The sequence below is a fragment of the Mirounga angustirostris genome, unplaced genomic scaffold, assembly GCF_029215605.1.
Source record: "Mirounga angustirostris isolate CCGP_5_RB_7025 unplaced genomic scaffold, mMirAng1.0.hap1 SCAF_9, whole genome shotgun sequence".
In the NCBI taxonomy this organism is placed as follows: Eukaryota; Metazoa; Chordata; class Mammalia; order Carnivora; family Phocidae; genus Mirounga; species Mirounga angustirostris.
The window spans coordinates 84,867,286-84,884,985 of record NW_026991717.1 but is presented as its reverse complement, the minus strand read 5'-3'; the positions used below and the strand labels follow the sequence as shown (position 1 = coordinate 84,884,985).

Below are 17,700 nucleotides of genomic sequence, written 5' to 3'. Positions count from 1 at the left end.
TCAAGAATGGTGACAGTTGATTGCCCTTGCAATTGAGCAAAAAATTGGAGTAAAATAGTTTAGGCTTATGTGTGAGGAATGTGGGTTAGGAACACAGGAATTTTCCTGATTGATGACAGTTAGAACAAATTATGGAAGTAAGTTGGAAATTTTTAATAACAAGATAGATTTTTTTATCAACATTAATATCCATTTACACAATTAAGGTGTGATCCATCCAAATATTTTACTTAGGCTAAATGACATATTTTTCCCTCAAATTTTTTTCATTTTTATTTTATTATGGTAAGAACACTTAACATAAGATCTACCCTCAGCTAATTTTTAAGTGCACAATACATTATTGTTGACTATAGGTACAATGTTGTAAAGCAGATCTCTAGAGCTTATTCATCTTGCTTAACTGAAACTTGATTAGTAACTCCCCATTTCCCCGTCCCCCAAGCCCCTGGCAACCACCATTCCACTCTTCAATTCTATGAATTTGACTATTTTAGGTACCTCATATAAGTGAAATCATGAAGTATTTGTCTTTCTGTGACCTGGCTCATTTCACTTAACATAGCGTCCTCAACTTTCATCCATGTTGTCACATACTGCAAAGTGTCCTTTGTAAAGGCGAAGAATATTTCATTGTATGCATAGGCCACGTTTGCTTTATCTCTTCTTCTGTCAATGACATTTAGGTTGTTTCCAAATCTTGGTTATCGTGAATTGTGCTGCCATGAACATAACAGTGATATCTCTTTGACATCCTGATTTCAGTTCCGTTGGATAAATATCCAAAAGTTAGATTGCTAGGACATATCATAGGTGTATTTTTAATTTTGGAAGAACTCTATACTGTTTTCCATAAAGGCTACACCATTTCAAACCTCCTCTAACAGTGTATGAGGATTCCAATTTCTCCCCATCCTTGCCAACACTTGTTGCCTTTTATTTTTTGATAATAGCCATTCTGACAGATATGAAGTGATGTCTCATTGTGGTTTTGATCTACATTTCCCAGATAATTAGTGACGTTGAGCATTTCTTCGCATACCTATTGGCCATTTGTATGTCTTCTTTGGAAGAATGTCTATTCAAGTCCTTTGCCCATTCTTTTTTTAAATTTATTTTATTTTATTTTTGAGAGAGACAGTGTGTGTGCAGGGGGTGGTGGGGGGAGGTACAGAGGAGAAGGAGAGAGAGAATCTTAAGCAGGCTCCATGCCTAGCAAAGAACCCGACTCAGGGCTCTATCCCACAACCCTGAGATCATGACCTGAGCCAAATCAAGAGTCAGACGCTTAACTGACTGAGCCACCCAGGTGCCCCTGCCCATTTTTTAATCAGGTTATTAGTTTTCTTGGTATTGAGTTGTAGGAGTTCCTTATATATTTTATATATGAACTCCTTATCAGATACATGGTTTCCAAATATTTTCTCCCATTCCATAGGTTGCCTTTTTACTCTTTTGTTTCCTTTGCTGTTTAGAAGCTTTTTAGTTTGACATAATCCTATTTGTCTATTTTTGGTTTTGTTGCCTGTGCTTTTGGTATCAAGTCATTGCTAATACCAATGTCATGAAGCTTTTCTCATATGTTTTCTTCTAGGAGTTTTGTGGTTTCAGGTCTCAAATTTAAGTCTTTGATCCATTTTGAATTTATTTTTGTGTATGGTATAATATATGGGTTCAATTTCATTCCTCTGCCTGTGGATTTTCAGTTTCTCCAGCACCATCAAAGACTATTCTTTCCCGATTGGCTTGGCACCCTTGTTGAATATTAGTCAGCCATATATGCTTGGATTTATTTCTGGGCTCACTGTTATGTCCCACTGGTCTGTGTCTGTCTTTATGCCTGCCCCATACTGTTTTTATTACTAGAGCTTTGTGATATACTTTGAATTAGGAAGTGTGATTCCTCCAGCTTTATTCTTCTTTCTCAGGATTGATTTGACTATTTGTAGTCTTCTGTGATTTCATACGAATTGTAGAATTTTTTTCTATTTCTATGAAGAATGCCATTGGATTTTTATAAGGATTGCATTGAATCTGTAGATCGCTTTGGGTATTATGGATATTTTAACAATACTAATTATTTCAATCCATGAACATGGGATATCTGTATTTTTTGTGTCTTCTTTAATTCTTTATGTATTTGATAGCAACAATGTGAAAGCATCTGGTCCTGGGCTTTCCTTTGTTGTGAGGTTCTTGATTGCTGATTAAATCTCCATACTAGTTATAAGTTTATTCAAACTTTCTATTTCTTCATGATTTAGTCTTGGTAGGTTGTATGTTTCTAGGAATTAATCCATTTTTTCTAGGTTGTCCAGTTTGTTGACATATAATTATTCTTAGTAGTCTCATTCCTTTTTAGTTCTGTGATGTCAATTGTAATGTCTCTTCTTTCATTTCTGTTGTATTTGAGTCCTCTCTTTTTATTTTAATTAGTCTTGCTAAGGGTTTGTCATTTTTATCTTTTCAAAAAAATGAACTCAATGTCATTGATTTTTTTTTTAATTTTTCTAGTCTCTATTTATCCCTGCTTTAATCTTTATTAGTACCTTCCTTCTGCTAATTTTGGACTGACTGCTTTTTTTCTAGCTCCTCAAGCTGTAAAATTAGGTTGTTTATTTGAGATATTTTTTAATGTAGGTGTTTATCACTATAAAATTACCTCTGAATACTTCTTTTACTGCATTCCATAGGTTTTGTATTTTCATTTAATCTATATTGTCTTTTCATTTATATTTGTCTGAAAGTATTTTCTAATTTCCTTTTGACCAATTAGTTGTTTATTTCTTTTCTTTTTTTAAAGATTTTATTTATTTGAGAGAGAGAGAGCACAAGCAGGAGGAGGGGCAGAGGGAGAGGAAGAAGCAGACTTCCCACTGAGCAGGGAGCCCAACAACACAGGGCTCGATCCCAGGACCCTGAGATCATGGCCCGAGCCAAAGGCAGATGCTTAATCAACTGAGCTACACAGGTGCCCCTCAGTTGGTTGTTTAATAGTATGTAGTTTCCTCAGGGAGAAGCAGGCAGCTGCCATTTTTGTCTGCTCCCTCTCTGCTGAGCAACAAGAGGGCTATGACACCTCATTTCTCCCCCAGGTAGCTAGATTGCACTGGACCTGTCAGAACTCCAAGACTGGCAAGAAAGATACCAGTTTTGGGGCCTCCCTAAAGAAATTGGGGTATTGGACACATAGATCAAGAAGTGACTAAGTTTTTAAGAGGCAGAGAAGCTAGGTACTATATCACAGGACTTTGATAGTGAAAGCCCAGGAGTAACTTCCTTCTCCCTACTGCATGTTTCCCTTGCATTTTGTTCACACCCCCACTTCATTACTTATCACATTGTACCGTGATACTTAATAATACACCCGCCCCAATCCCTCTCTGGATCATTTACCTCCACATTCAACTCTAGCACCCAGTGTAGGACTAGGCATTTATAGACATCCAATAAATGTTTGTTGAATGAATAAACAAAAAATGAATGATGGATAGAGGGCGCCTGGGTGGCTCAGTCGTTAAGCGTCTGCCTTCGGCTCAGGTCATGATCCTGGGGTCCTGGGATCGAGTCCCACATCGGGCTCCCTGCTCAGCAGGAAGCCTGCCTCTCCCTCTCCCACTCCCGCTGCTTGTGTTCCTGCTCTAGCTATCTCTCTCTCTGTCAAATAAATAAATAAATAAATAATCTTTAAAAAAAATAAAAAAAATAAAAATGAATGATGGATAGAAACAATATCATATAACGGTTATGAGCATATGGTTGCAAATCAGAACCTGAGTTCAAGTCCAGGCTCCACCTCTTATAAGCAGTGTGATCCTGGACTTAACTGACTTAACTTTCTCAGTCATGTGTCCTTATCTGTAAAATGGTGTTACATACCTAATCCATAGGGTTCTTATATAATATACATGTTCTGTATATATTTTTGCATGTAAGATGGTGTCTGGCAATAAGTATTATTAATAGTATCATTATTTCTCATAATGAAAGTTATGAAAAATAATATAAATATTATAAAATATATACTATTTTGTTTCTATTTCTTTTGCTATTAATTTCATTGTGATGTGTTGTTATCATTATTGACAGAAATGCTGGAGTGATTCACTGATAGCTGGTACAGAATGACCCATTCAGATTAGGTGACAGGTATCACTCATACCCAAAACCTCACAAGTGTGCATTCTTGCTCTGGACTGGGCTAGGGGTAGGAGAGGCTGATAAGAGTTAACAACATCACTTTTAGTTCTGCAGCCTTAAAGAGACAAAGCCCCGTTTCCACCAAAGAAAGCTTTATTAAAGACTTCTTTTTTATTTTTTATTTTTATTTATTTGACAGAGAGAGGCACAGTGAGAGAGGGAACACAAGCAGGGGGAGTGGGAGAGGGAGAAGCAGGCTTCCCACCAAGCAGGGAGCCCGACGCGGGGCTCGATCCCAGGACCCTGGGACCATGACCTGAGCCGAAGGCAGACGCTTAACGACTGAGCCACCCAGGTGCCCCCAAAGAAAGCTTTAAAATCCCTCCCAGCATATCCAGAGCATCCCAGTGCCGCTTAACCAACCCAAGGATACAAAGAGATGAACCATAATCTTCCTGTTAACCAGGGGTTCTCAGACTTTAGTATCCATCAGACTAAATTTGGAGGACTGTTTAAACAGATTGCTGGGCTCCATCTCCATCAGTAGGCCTGGGATAGAACCCCAATTTGTATTTCTAATAAGTTGCCACATGGTACTGATGATGGTGGTTCCAGCACCACACTTTGAGAACCACTGAGTTCATAGAAATGGTTGAGGTATGAGAACCCAATGCCAGGGCAGGAATGTGTGCAGAAATCTTTTCATGAAGTTGAATTGCCTGATAACCCCTGTAAAAATTAGGACTTTCTTTTTTCAGCCCCAGTGTTTTCAACCCTGAACTCCCCTCTTGTTTGTAAATTTATTGGTAGGGGAAATAGTTTTGTGAAGTTGTTTTTAAGCTTTTATGAGCCTGATCAAACCTATAGACACTCTCTACAGAAAAGCCCATATACACATACACAGAAACATTGCTTACAACTTCAGGAGGTGCCGGGACACCTCTTCCACCAGCCCACCCACTGACACCAAGGAATATCAGTAGAAAAACTATGCCCTAAGGCAGTCTTGGGTTCACGTGGATGTAACAAAAAGTCCCTTCTTATACTTAACCTTTCAGTTAACTCATTTTTAAAACAAGAATAATAATAATATTCTTGCATCAAAGTTTGTGAGGATTAGCTGATGTAATACATGAAAAGGCATAATTTGATAACCAGAAACACTAAATAATACCTCTTTTTCTCTCTTCATAGTCTTGTTACAATAAACTCTCATTCTTCAGGCAAGTGGCTGCCTCTCCCTACTAAGGAAAGATCAGGAAGTATAAGAAAGAAGAGCCCTAAGTGTAATAGTTCAAGACCTTACTCTACTCCCATCACATTCTTCTGCTAAAATCTGGTCACAGGTTGCCATATCATGGTTCTCTCTGTGAGTCACTGAGCAATGGGATCTAGCAAGCCCAGGCCTGGCTCTGTGACCTGAGAGTCTCAATTTACTTGCCCTGAAATACTCCACTTTGCAAATGTCCAATGTCTTGTCATGTCCCCATGTTAATGCCTCCTGGCAGAAAGATAGAAATGTAAGGTTCTAATAGGGGTTTGTTTCTAGGCTAAAAGATGCTGAGTCTTGAGAAATAGTGATTAAGGGTAAAGCCTGATTCTCACTGTTTCTACAAAAGTAAATCAATACATTGATAGACCAATCAGCAGGCATTTATTTAGCACCTACTGTGTACACCGTGTAATAGATGACACAAAGAGGAGTAACACATGTTCCTATGCTATGCCAACTCACAATCCAGCAGGGAAAATAGATGTATGTGAAAATATACCAAACACAAAGTGAGCCTTGGCAAGGGCAATGATTGTGGTTCATACAGAGGTTCAAAAGTACAGGAGGGAGAAATTAATTTTAACAGGGATCCATTGAAGTCTCCTGGGCAAGGGGGGATTTTTAGCTGGCCCCTAAGGGAGGAGTGGGACCGTGTTAGGTGACTATAATGGAGAAGGACTTTATAGGCTGTGGAAGTAGTTTGAAGAAAAGACTTAGAAAAGTGCTTGGTTTAAATTTGCATAATTATGTTTTAACAAGTGTGACTATAATATAGGGGTGGGGTGGAGGTATCGAACTTGAGGCCAGAGAGAGAAGTTGGAAACATGTGTGGGAAGGAAACCAAAGGCCAAGTGAGGAGCTTTGGCTTTACTCATCATGCAGCCGGGAAGGATTGAGGGTCTTTGATACCTCAGGCAGGTCTGTTTTTCCAAAAAGAGAGCTGGTGTCACTGTGAAAAGACAATGGAGAGCAAAAAGCAAACATGACCTGGTAAGGTGTTGGGAACCTGAACTAAAGCCAGAGCAGTGGGAGTAGCCAGGAGGGCACGTGGGGCAGACGTGTGTGAGACGCTGCATTTTGAGAATGGTTGATGACACGTAGCAAAAAAAAAAAAACAGAGGCAAGCTGAGAGGGCACACCCAACCCCAGGTGGGGTTGCTGCATAGAGCAGACCATGGGCTCCAAGGAAGAAACTGGCTGGGGGCCCAGGGACTAGAGAGTGAGGAATACCTCTTGGCTGTCCCAAGAAGACTTTTGTCCTTCCTAGAATTCCCAGAAGGGTAGCAACTGACCATCTGAATCACTGATGCCTGGACATGGGTCCTCAACCCGGCAGCTTCAGAAGTCCTGCAGATCTTTTCAAATAACTTTCAGGCCCTTTCCCATGGGATTTTGATCTGGAAACCTGAGGTGGGGCCCAGGCATCCATTCTTTGTAAAGCTCTCAGGTGAATGTGATGCACATCTGGTTTGGGGAACCGCTATGGGACCTTACTATTAGTCTGGGAGGTGTATAGAGACCCTGGCTCAGTACATACTTGTGCTGATGAAGACTGTGATGAGCTGAAGACCTTGAGCTTTAGTATCCAGCAGTGTCTCAAGCACAGTGACCTTCATCGAATGTCTCAGGAGGGAACCCCTCCTCCAACTCTAGGCCTCAGTGACCACACCAGGAGATGGGAGAGGCTGCATGCTTGATGGGTTCCCCTGAACAACCCAAGAGGACAATGTACATACAAGTCATCATTTTCACCCTTGTCCTCAATTCAAAAAGGAGGGCTTGGCTGTGTCACAGGGATCCCATAAGAGAATCTTATTACAGGATGCTTTGAGACTTTAGAAGACAGGCTACATAATAATACTAGCCATTTTCTGCCAGGCTTATACAACATACATAGTACTTTCACTGCTATTTTTGTTTTTATTTCTCAGAAAAATAATGCAGTACAAAGGTAAGGCTGGTTAAACGGATCCCTTCTGGACACTGGGCTCTGTGTGATTTGGTGACTCATGCAAGGTCAGACAAACCAGAGCCAGTTCTGAACCCGCCATCCTCCTGAGCTCCGGTTCTGCTTCTGGGCCATAATGGAGAAGGGTAACATAAAGGCATTTTTCTCTCCTTGTAAAAGAGGGAAAAAATGGGGGGACGGGGGAATTATTTAAACACACCTCACTCATACTGCAATCACTGCATTGTTTTTCCTGTTGAAACACCCTGTTGGTTTTTAAATCCCTTTAAACCTACCCGGCACCTGTATGGCCCAGATCCAAGAATTATTACCGAACCCTTCACTTTTTATATTTAGCCACATAGGGGTTTCTGTGATGGTATCTGGCTCTTGGTTCAGTTGAAAATTTCAGAGCTTCCAGAAGTTTTCTTCTTCCATAGAAGCTAGAAGCATGCAATGCTCAGACATGATTTCTTAAATTTTTTATTTTTATTGTAATCAAGTATGTCTCCCCACTTAGGTTCTCCTGCTGGGTAAAATGGTATCATGGCACCACCCTGTATTGTTCCCGTGTGAAGATCCTCCTGAAATATTGACCAAAAGAAAGGGCAGGGGAGGGATGGGGGAGGGGTGGGTGGTCTCCATCAGCAACTTATGGTTTGTGGGATGACCTCTCTTCAGGGCAAGAACTGAGGCTGAAAACATAATGAGAACTTCCCAGCAAATTCATTATAACACAGCATAATGTGAGCTCACTGGGCACAAAAATAGGCTGAAGGAAAGTGACTCCCACATCAGACCTAATTAAATACTTTGATGTCAGAAAGCAGAGCAGGGAGGGGTGGAAAATCAAATCAGACCAAAGTGAAGGACCTAAATTCAAATGGAAAAAAGAAATATTTCTCTCTCTCTCTTCCCCCTCCACCTCCCCTATACGCACCCCCCCCCCCACTGCCTCTTTCTCTGTGCCTCTGTCTCTCTCTCTCCTTTTCTTCCTTTGCCATGTAGGAAGAATAAGATTCAGGAACAATAGGTTGTAAATTCTTCAGCCAATTAGTCCAGTAACTTACTACTGTTTATAATGCACAGAATGTCACAGGCTGGTTTGCAAACTCCCCAAGTTGGTTTGTTAATAACAGGAAGCTAGCACTTCTCAGTACAGTGGATCAGCTACACGGGAAAATAAATGCAAAAAACCTGGAGGGGAATAGCAGCAGACCAAGAGTAGCCTTGATTTAATTTAACATTTGGGGGTCCACACACAAATGAGCATTTTAGTAGGCTTCATGGTGGAAGTTGCTGTCATTTGTAAAATATTCTGGCCAATTAGCTAATAGTGTGCTTGGATTTCTCCTGTTTTGATACAGTAATACTAAGTACATTGTGAAGCCCAATTATACAAATCATCCCCATATGCCATACCAGTCTTTCTTTATGAACTGTGTTTATAAATCCTGTGTGAGGAAATGTGTACTTCAGCAATTTAGACCATGTGTAAAAACATAGCCAATGGGATTGTCAAGAAAACAAGTTCCAGCCTAGGAAATCCTAATGTGTTCCGCTGGAATAACAGGAGGGTGCCGGGGAGTGCAATGCTCTGCTTAAATACATATTGCTTTATAGTGTTTAGCCAATTTAGGGGCTTCCGCTTCCCTTTCTGTTATTTTATTCTTCTTTTCTTTTAGGATCCAACCTTGGAGTTTTTGAGAAAATTTGGGATTGGTCTTCTCTCGGGCACAATAGCCTCAGTCATTAACATCCCTTTTGATGTTGCCAAAAGTAGGATTCAAGGGCCTCAACCAGTTCCTGGAGAGATCAAGTACAGAACCTGTTTTAAAACAATGGCAACAGTCTACCAGGAAGAAGGGTAACATTCTTATTTTAATAAATGTGCAGGACTCAAGTACTGTTAAAAGTATATCGTAGTACTTCCATTTTGCTGAGAGCCATTAAGCCCTCCTAAATTGGGTGTGTGTGTGTGTGTGTGTGTGTGTGTGAAAAGCTCTAGAGAATAATGACAAACTTTGTGAGATAACACAATGATGAAATGTTGGCAATGTGTTCTTACACCATCCAGAACCTTGGGCCACCATCATACAACCTGCTGCATGTTTATCTTAGAATCCTCAGATGAACCTTTTTCTTGTCAGTTTGCATAATATGCTATAATACACCCTGTTAACATGTGGGCAGGAGAATGATTGTCTTCTAACTGTAAATCTAATCAAAATGTCACCTCATTTTAGCCCCCTGGGAGAATTAAACATGAGAGTTCTGTGAAAGTAGCTTTCTTTCAAATATCTGAAGCACATGTTTTTTTCTGCTAGTCTTTTTTTTTAAGTGTTACATCTGTCTCTTCATCCCGCCTCACTCAGATCTTATTCTCAAGTAAACAAGTAATATTTTATTATTTCGACCTACACTATGTCATCTTTCCTTTTGTGAAGACCGAGTTTGTGGTCTTTTAAATTCAATTACAAAGTCATTTTGTCCATATACATAGCTGTCTTGAAAGTAAGACCTGTGTTCATAGCAAAAACCATCTCGCTGAGGAAAGTCATATTTCTGGTTGGACATGATCAGCATAGCTTGGGCAATAAAGAATTCATTAACTCTTTCCCTTTGTCCAGTTTGCGGCAGAAAATATATAGCCAGATATTGCCTGGTTTGGGATATGTGTGATTTCAAATACATTTTCTTGTAGATGCTGGGTCAACATCTCAATAAAGCTGGTCCATTCTATTTTCAAATTCAGAATTAGTTTCAGAATTCAGAATTTAAAATGTTGCTCTTTCCCTTCCTATTATAGGATTTTAGCTTTGTACAAAGGCCTGCTTCCCAAGGTTATGAGGCTTGGACCAGGTAATGATGTCTTTATTACTTCTATCCTTCCTTCTTTGTTGTTCTGCTGTCTCTTTTTTTCATATCTGTGTCGATCAGCAACATGATATGTTGATCACACTGTCAAAGATGGAAACCGTGAGGATATAAAGTTGTCTATGAGTATGCAAGACACTGAAGACATCTGTTAGAAATGTTTTCCACCTTTGTTTATAAGGTACTGTTTGAGACTTTGCTGGAGGCTGGTTGAAGCCAAAGCCCAGCTTAAGTCAATAGGAAAGGCTCCCCAGCCCGTTGGGAGTTTGAGTGAGCAAGGAGGCTGTGGGGGAGGATTTTCACTGAGCGCATAAAACTCTCCTGGTGCCCCCCCAGTTCATTCTTGTTCCTGCCCCAACTTCGTTTCAAAAACAAAAAGGAAGGGTAACTTGCCTCCACGAAGCGCAAGAACCTCTTGTCCTCACGGTCCCCGGGGGGGCTGTGGTGAGTGTCGCGCCCAGGGAGTGGCGGCGGGGCAGTCTGGCGCTCACCTTCCTGGCGTCTGTCAGCATGATGGTGGAGGCTCCTGGCTCAGGGCCTTACCTGCAGACGCCAGCCCACAGAAAACCGGCTGCTCTTCCCACAGGGAGAGTCAGCTGCCTCTGTGTAAATAGATAAGAGCATAACTGCTGCAGACCCAACCGCCTTGGCAAACAGTCTTGGATTAGAAGCAACCCTGCGTCTCAGTACAGCCAGGCTCACCTACTTTGGTGTCCCGGTGTCCTCTCCCGAAGCTTCCCCTGCCCCTCGCCCCTCTCCCCTTCCCTTCCTCCCTTTTACCACCACGGTCCTCCTGCCCTGCCACACTCACACACGGGCACAGTCACCGTCCTCGAACCTCAGGCTCAGTGCGCCAGCACTTCTACCATCCTGAGGTAGAGGACAGCTCACCCTCTCATGTATTTAGAAAACACGTCCGCAATTCTTGGTCCATCTATCCCAACCTTCCCAGGCATTTAAGCATGGATTTGCTTCACATTGGAGATGGAGACTTGCCTCCTGCTAGTCATTGGCCCGTGTGTAAAAACAAAGGCAATGACAAAGAATATTGGTGCTTTTGTGCAACTCTCTCTGCGACTTTGTGGTGTTTTCCCTTCCCCACACAGTAAAACCCCGATGGTAGACCTAGTATTAGAGAAAATCATAGGAATGACCCTAACCCAGCTTTCTCAGGAGGGGATGGGCCTGAAAAGAGTGGTGATCAGGGAGAGTTTACCTAAAACAGTAATTGACTGGAACCTTAATCCAAAACTCTTAAATAATCTGACCCCAAGTTTTGTTAGAGGCTTGCAAATGTTTGGTTGGCTTTTTAAATGTTTTTGCATGAGGCGTCCTGAGTTGCTGTGGTGGTAAATACAATGAAAAGCGTTGCGAGTGGACTGTCCAGGCTAAACAAAACTGTGAATGACTGGAAATCTGCTTCAGGGACCTGGCCTCCACTCGCATGTAAGTCCTGCAAACATGCAAGTCCCAGCAGCTTTAAAGGAAAGAAAGGTGGACAGAAAAGCACGACATTTGACTTAAGGATAAGATTTTTTTTTTTTTTTTAAAGAGAGAGTAAAAAAGTAAAAGAAAGGGTAAATCTGGGGCGCCTGGGTGGCTCAGTTGGTTAAGCGACTGCCTTCGGCTCAGGTCATGATCCTGGAGTCCCGGGATCGAGTCCCGCATCGGGCTCCCTGCTCGGCGGGGAGTCTGCTTCTCCCTCTGACCCTCCCCCCTCTCATGCTCTCTCTCTCAAATAAATAAATAAAATCTTTAAAAAAATAATAAAAATTAAAAAAAAAGAAAGGGTAAATCTGGGATTTTCATCCTTCATTGTAGGAAGCATCCATCCCATCTTCTTTTTATAACAGCCTCGGCAGCTCTCTCTTGCTCACAACCAGTCACCTGCCGTGTAAGGAGGCTCTTGAAGTCTGTGGTTTAAACTCCAAATATCACCAGGCTGAAAACTAAACCAATTCTGCATGTTCTTGTCTTACGCTGAGAATAGTTAATAAAAGTAAACACTGCAATTACATAGGTATTAATAACCCTCTGTCAGTGGGTCTTTTTTCGTTTGCCAGAGTGCCAAGAGGGTTATGGCAGCAGAGGGGTCTAATAGAGTATCTTCATGGGTTAAAAATGAAAATTACAGGCAGATAATTATCTTTGGTAGAAGGTTACACAAACATGTGTGGTCTGTAGATTAAAACACACAAACACACACATGGCAGTGTGTACAAAATAACTAAGATCAAAATCAAGTTATATTTCTTTTCGTCAGAAGTCAATCTTCTGTTCATGCAGCCAAGTTTTCTTGAGGTTGTGCTCAGGATATTTGTCCACATTTTGATTTTGTAATATTTTTCACACAGACATGAGAGGATAGATAGATTACATTAAAGAGCATGGGATATGTGCCATTTTATTGCATCAGGTAGAACACACATGCAGAGGCCTTTCCAGATTTCTAGGTATTCTGCAACCTTGGTGTTTGTTTTTCTGTATCATAGTCATGTTGACCTTTCAAGACAAATACTGGTCTGTGATACCCAAACCCCACCACCAAATTTTCAAGTGCAATCCACTCATATCTGAGGCAAATAAAAGGAATAAAAGCAAAAGGAGGTTGAAAGCTAGCTATATTTTGTAATACACATATTTTAAATATTCTGAAGCTATTTTTCACATTGCAATCCAGTTTGAAGGCTATTAGAGAAAATCAGATTCATCTATCAAGCACCCTCTTAGATAAGCTTTCTTTCTTGAATGCAACTAGGACAGTGCTAATTATGGACTGAAAAAGATAAATCCTTTGCCTACATATGAAAAATATGAATGGTTTCTGTTTGCAGGAACGCCACATGCCCTTACATGACTAAATGTGTCTATATTTATTTACTTTTAAAAATTAAAAGTGCCTGAAAAAGAATCTGATGAGAAATGATGAAAGTTACAGAAACTCATGGGGAAAAAATGTATTTGGAGACTCAAGATGGTCTTGATTTTGCTCTGAGAATTTTCCACAATAGCTTTATATCGATGTATTAGAGCCCAGGGACTGATGAGTCTACACAGCCCCTGCCTGATTGATAGGCTGCATGGGACTTCGCAGATTCAGAAACCCAGTGGGGGAAAATGAAACTATTTTGCAGGATTTGAGATAAAAACCAGCTCTTTTCTTTTCTAGGTGGTGCAGTGATGCTGCTGGTTTATGAATACACCTATTCCTGGCTTCAGGAGAACTGGTGATTGCCTAGGAGATAATGAGATCATGGATGTTTGCTCTACAACACCATGAGGAGAGACTAGCAGCTCAGCTGATATGATTATAAATTATAATTATACACATTCTAGAGGGGAGGGGGGTGGGAGGATGAGTTAAAAAAAATTATAATTATACAATTATGTACAATTATTAAGGGGAAACAGTTTATTCAAGAACAAAACCTATTTTGATACTTCAAAAATTATCTCTACACAATTTGAGACTGTAGTTTTGTCTATATCCATAAATCTGTGCAAAGAAAAATAGTTTGAAGTAATGAGGTATATAAATCGAACACAGAAAATAGCATAGAAATCAGATATATTTCATAAAAGCTATATAAATTTTGTGATCTGTATTCCTCTTACACTGCTTCATGAAGAAAATTCATTGTATCGATAATTATTTTTCCCACGAGGTCAAGAAATGCTTAGAGTAATAAATTAAGCCAAAATTTGAACAGTTTTTATAAGGAATTAAATTCTCCCATAAATAATACTTAAAAGGCACAAGGAAAAGTACACTAAAATGGCATTTTTAAAATGATGAATTTTATGTTAAAATTTAAATCTGGTGGTGTTCTTTGAGTAATAATACATTATCACAGCTATATTTTCCCAAAGCTACTTTATATTTTGCACTGTTGTTTAAAGCAGGTCATATTTTTAAATCCTGATACGTGAAGTTTTTTATGGCAAATAGAACACATGAAATTTCCTTCACATAATTCCCTTTGAAAACAATTTTTGTTGCTGAAATATTTTCATATTAAAACACAAATTGGAACCACTCCTTGGGCCCATTTGTGCTGTCTGTATTTGCATCCAGATATCTTTTTTTTTTTTAATAAGATTTTTTATTTATTTGCGAGAGAATGAGAGACAACCAGTCTCTCATTGGTCTCTCATTAGCATGAGAGGGAGGAGGGTCAGAGGGAGAAGCAGACTCCCTGCTGAGCAGGGAGCCCGATGCGGGACTCGATCCCGGGACCCCAGGATCATGACCTGAGCCGAAGGCAGTCGCTTAACCAACTGAGCCACCCAGGCGCCCACATCCAGCTTTGTTCAGAACTCTTACCTCTGCCATTCTTAAAAAAGAATGTTTAGAGTAAAACTACATTTCCAGGTTATTAGTTTTAAGTGACAGCTTCAGGTGTGAAGTCAACTATCCGTAGTGTTAAAATATGTACTATGAAGGGGAAAATGTTTCAAAATAGAAGTACATTCTTAGCATTTCCAAGAATTCCTGTACTAACATGCACTCTAAGAAATATCTCCTTGGCACTGATATCACCAAACTTGATTTTGTATTTGCATCCTGAAATGATGCTACTTCAGTAGCTAAAGTCAACAAAAATATCTGCCCGTTCTAGATGACACCTGTTCTTAACTACTACTGAGGGCTATTTGCACCAAGAGACTAGGTCACTAAAGCATTTTGAAAAGAAAAAATAAAAGATAACATGATAATTATTACTTTTTATTAATTTAGAGCATTTGAAGTATAAAAATAAAGGCTTTTTAACATACTGTATATACATACACAGCCTTCGGTTGTACATCCTTTCCAACGTGTTTTTTAATTTATATTTCAGCCCAATATTTCATAAGAAGGTCATTAAAAGTAGAAGAAAAAAAAACCCAAGAGAAAGAAGAATGTGTCTGTTGTACAACTGCATTCTATCCTTGCAGGTAATGCTCTTGCATCCTGTGAGGGAGAGAAATGCCCACATAGAGGCCATGAAATTGAACCTTTAACCTCTCCCTGTGAATGGGATGGAAAAGGATCTCTGAAGAGTGCATTTGCCAGTTTAAAAACAACACTTTTACCCCCTAAGAAACAAAGGAAATATGTCAACATTAGCCAATAATAATAACGTTTAAAAATCAAACAATCCCAATCCCGTACCCCATCCCATTTTCCTTCTCTAATTTTTAAAAGTAGCTTTAAATCATATTTTGCTTTGAATAGCAAACTGTATTTTAGCTTTCTGTTGTCTTTCTTAAGTTACGCCATGTGAATTCACTGTTGCTAAGACAAGACCTGGGGGAAAAAGAGAAGAAAAAAAAATCTTGATATCATTAACATCAGATTTTTAAAAATACAAGAACCAGAAAAAAATTATAAATAGCATTAACAAGAGATTTCTTAATTTAGATAAAGATAATATTTCATTGTGTTTCCGTACAAATGATTGGTATTTTTTTTTAAAGACTCTTAGTAGCCATCTAAAAACTATCTGATAAGGGATAATTCTATACCTTATGTCAGCTTTTCTGGACGGCAGGAGAGTCCCTGTATGGTTATGGTTTTAAAGTCTCCACCAAAATATTGGACTGGTATCTTTGTTCCATTCAGTTTATAGTCTATTTTCTCACCAGACTGGGAACTCCAGATGTCAATAGGAGTTTTATAAGATCAAAGGAAGACTATGGCCCTGAGAGTTCATCTGCTCCTTCTGCTTATTCTTCTCCTGAAGTTATAATCCTCTGTTTGTAGCACTGAATTTTGGTTGCTTTAGAAATAAATGCAGTTCAAAGCTCTCTCTATAAGATATCTGTTGCTTGAAACAAGCAATTCCTCGAATATAACTTACGTGTCAGAAATCTGCTTACTGTTTATACGCTAGTGATCTGAAAGCCTTGCTCGTCTAGCCATCTGAGTTTTAAGTGAAGCCATGAAACCGATGTGACGGAACTGGATTGCTGTGTAGACTGTGCACAGCACAGATAGGAAGAAAGCAGGATCACCTCACGAATGCATCTTTAACATCCACATCTAGTGATGTGCCCTTTTAGTTATTGCACAGAATTAATACCAAAAAAAAAAACCCACAATATATTAATTTTCCAATAGATGAATTGTACCAATGTTTTTAAAATGTAGTTTCAAGCCTACATATTGCCAAGCAGGAAGAACTTTCTAAATAGAAGAGAAAAACTGTAGAATTTTGCCCAAGAAAAGCAGTTGTTTTAAAATACAACACATAGCACATGCTCACACACACACACGTATACCCCACAGCGCTGCTATTAACATTAAAGTGAAAACCCCATTGGTCTAGAAAGACTCATCAGCTAAACTATGTCCTGTAACTCCAGAAATGAATAAAGGGAATTAAAAAAAAATTAAATAGCATTTGTATTTCTAATACCACCACCAGTTTACCTACATGTGAAACATGCTTCTGTACAACAATGTAAACTTCACAGCAAGCCGTTTTTACATTCATTAGAGCAGAATTTTCCATTTTCTTTAAATTACAACATAATTTGGGGCTGAGATTGCTGAAGACACAGGTAAGCCAACAATAACAGTACAATTTAGTTTCACAGTGGTTTTCTTAATATAAAGTTCATTTTAAGTGTCTTTGCAAAGCATTTCACATTAAACTTAAGTTTCTAAGTGACTTCCTTTAAAGCCGCCTTGTTCAGATATTTTCCACCCTCATGTCTTTATATGCTTGGCATGTGTGTTGTTTGATTAGGATACAAAATGGGAGACTGGCTTGTTTAATCTGTTTTTGAGTCCTCTGCTGTAGAAAGAAAAGGTCCTTCATAAGGTGTTGAAGCCTTCACTGCACACACAAAATTTGGGGCAAGTCCAGGTCCAGGAGCCCGAGCAGCCCACCACCAAACAGAGACAAAGACGTTGCCAGAAAGTCACCTTTGCAAAAAGAAAGAAAAAAATAGATGGGGGTGGGAGGGAGGGGGCATGTCCCATGGAATGAAAACACAAATGCACCATCCAGAGTCCGTATTTACAAACTAATAGAAAATATAAACATTATTGTATTTGGAACCAAGTCAAAACACCAGGAGGAGCTAAACTCAGATATTGCTTGTGTCACACATTATATTTTCCAACAAAATAGGTCATCTCTTAAGAATAAACAAAGCATCACTCAAACAAGTCAATTATTGATTAGTTTCCTAATGATGAATTAAAGCTTATTTGGTCACCTTATTTGATTAGAGGGTGTAGCATAACTTTTTTTCTATATGTATTTTCCTTTATTGATTTTGCAAAATCTCAACAATTGCACGTTTCAAAAGTTCAGGTTGATTTAGAATAAATATACACATGTGGTTTTACCAAAGACTAGTGTTAAAAGTTCCTTAAGCCCTTTGAGGGGTGCAGGTTTCTTTGCTACGTTAAAACAGTGTGTGGGCAACACGAATGTCTCATTAAATCCTTAAGATTGCTTTTGTTTTC

At 39.5% G+C, this 17,700-nt stretch overlaps 1 protein-coding gene across 2 annotated transcripts in view; it reads left to right on the top strand.

Annotated features, from left to right (window-relative positions):
* SLC25A21 (solute carrier family 25 member 21) overlaps positions 1-16,593 on the top strand; it is a 481,914-nt gene extending 465,321 nt beyond the window's left edge. Inside the window, exons 8-11 of one of the 2 annotated variants that reach the window (XM_064570970.1) lie at positions 9,047-9,228; positions 10,171-10,223; positions 11,567-11,684; positions 13,408-16,593. In XM_064570970.1, the coding sequence (XP_064427040.1) occupies positions 9,047-9,228; positions 10,171-10,223; positions 11,567-11,646 (315 nt within the window). In that variant the 3' untranslated portion in view covers positions 11,647-11,684; positions 13,408-16,593. The remainder of the gene's footprint in view (positions 1-9,046; positions 9,229-10,170; positions 10,224-11,566; positions 11,685-13,407) is intronic. The other variant, XM_045900739.3, reaches the window with a different exon arrangement.
* The last annotated feature ends 1,107 nt before the right edge of the window (positions 16,594-17,700 follow it).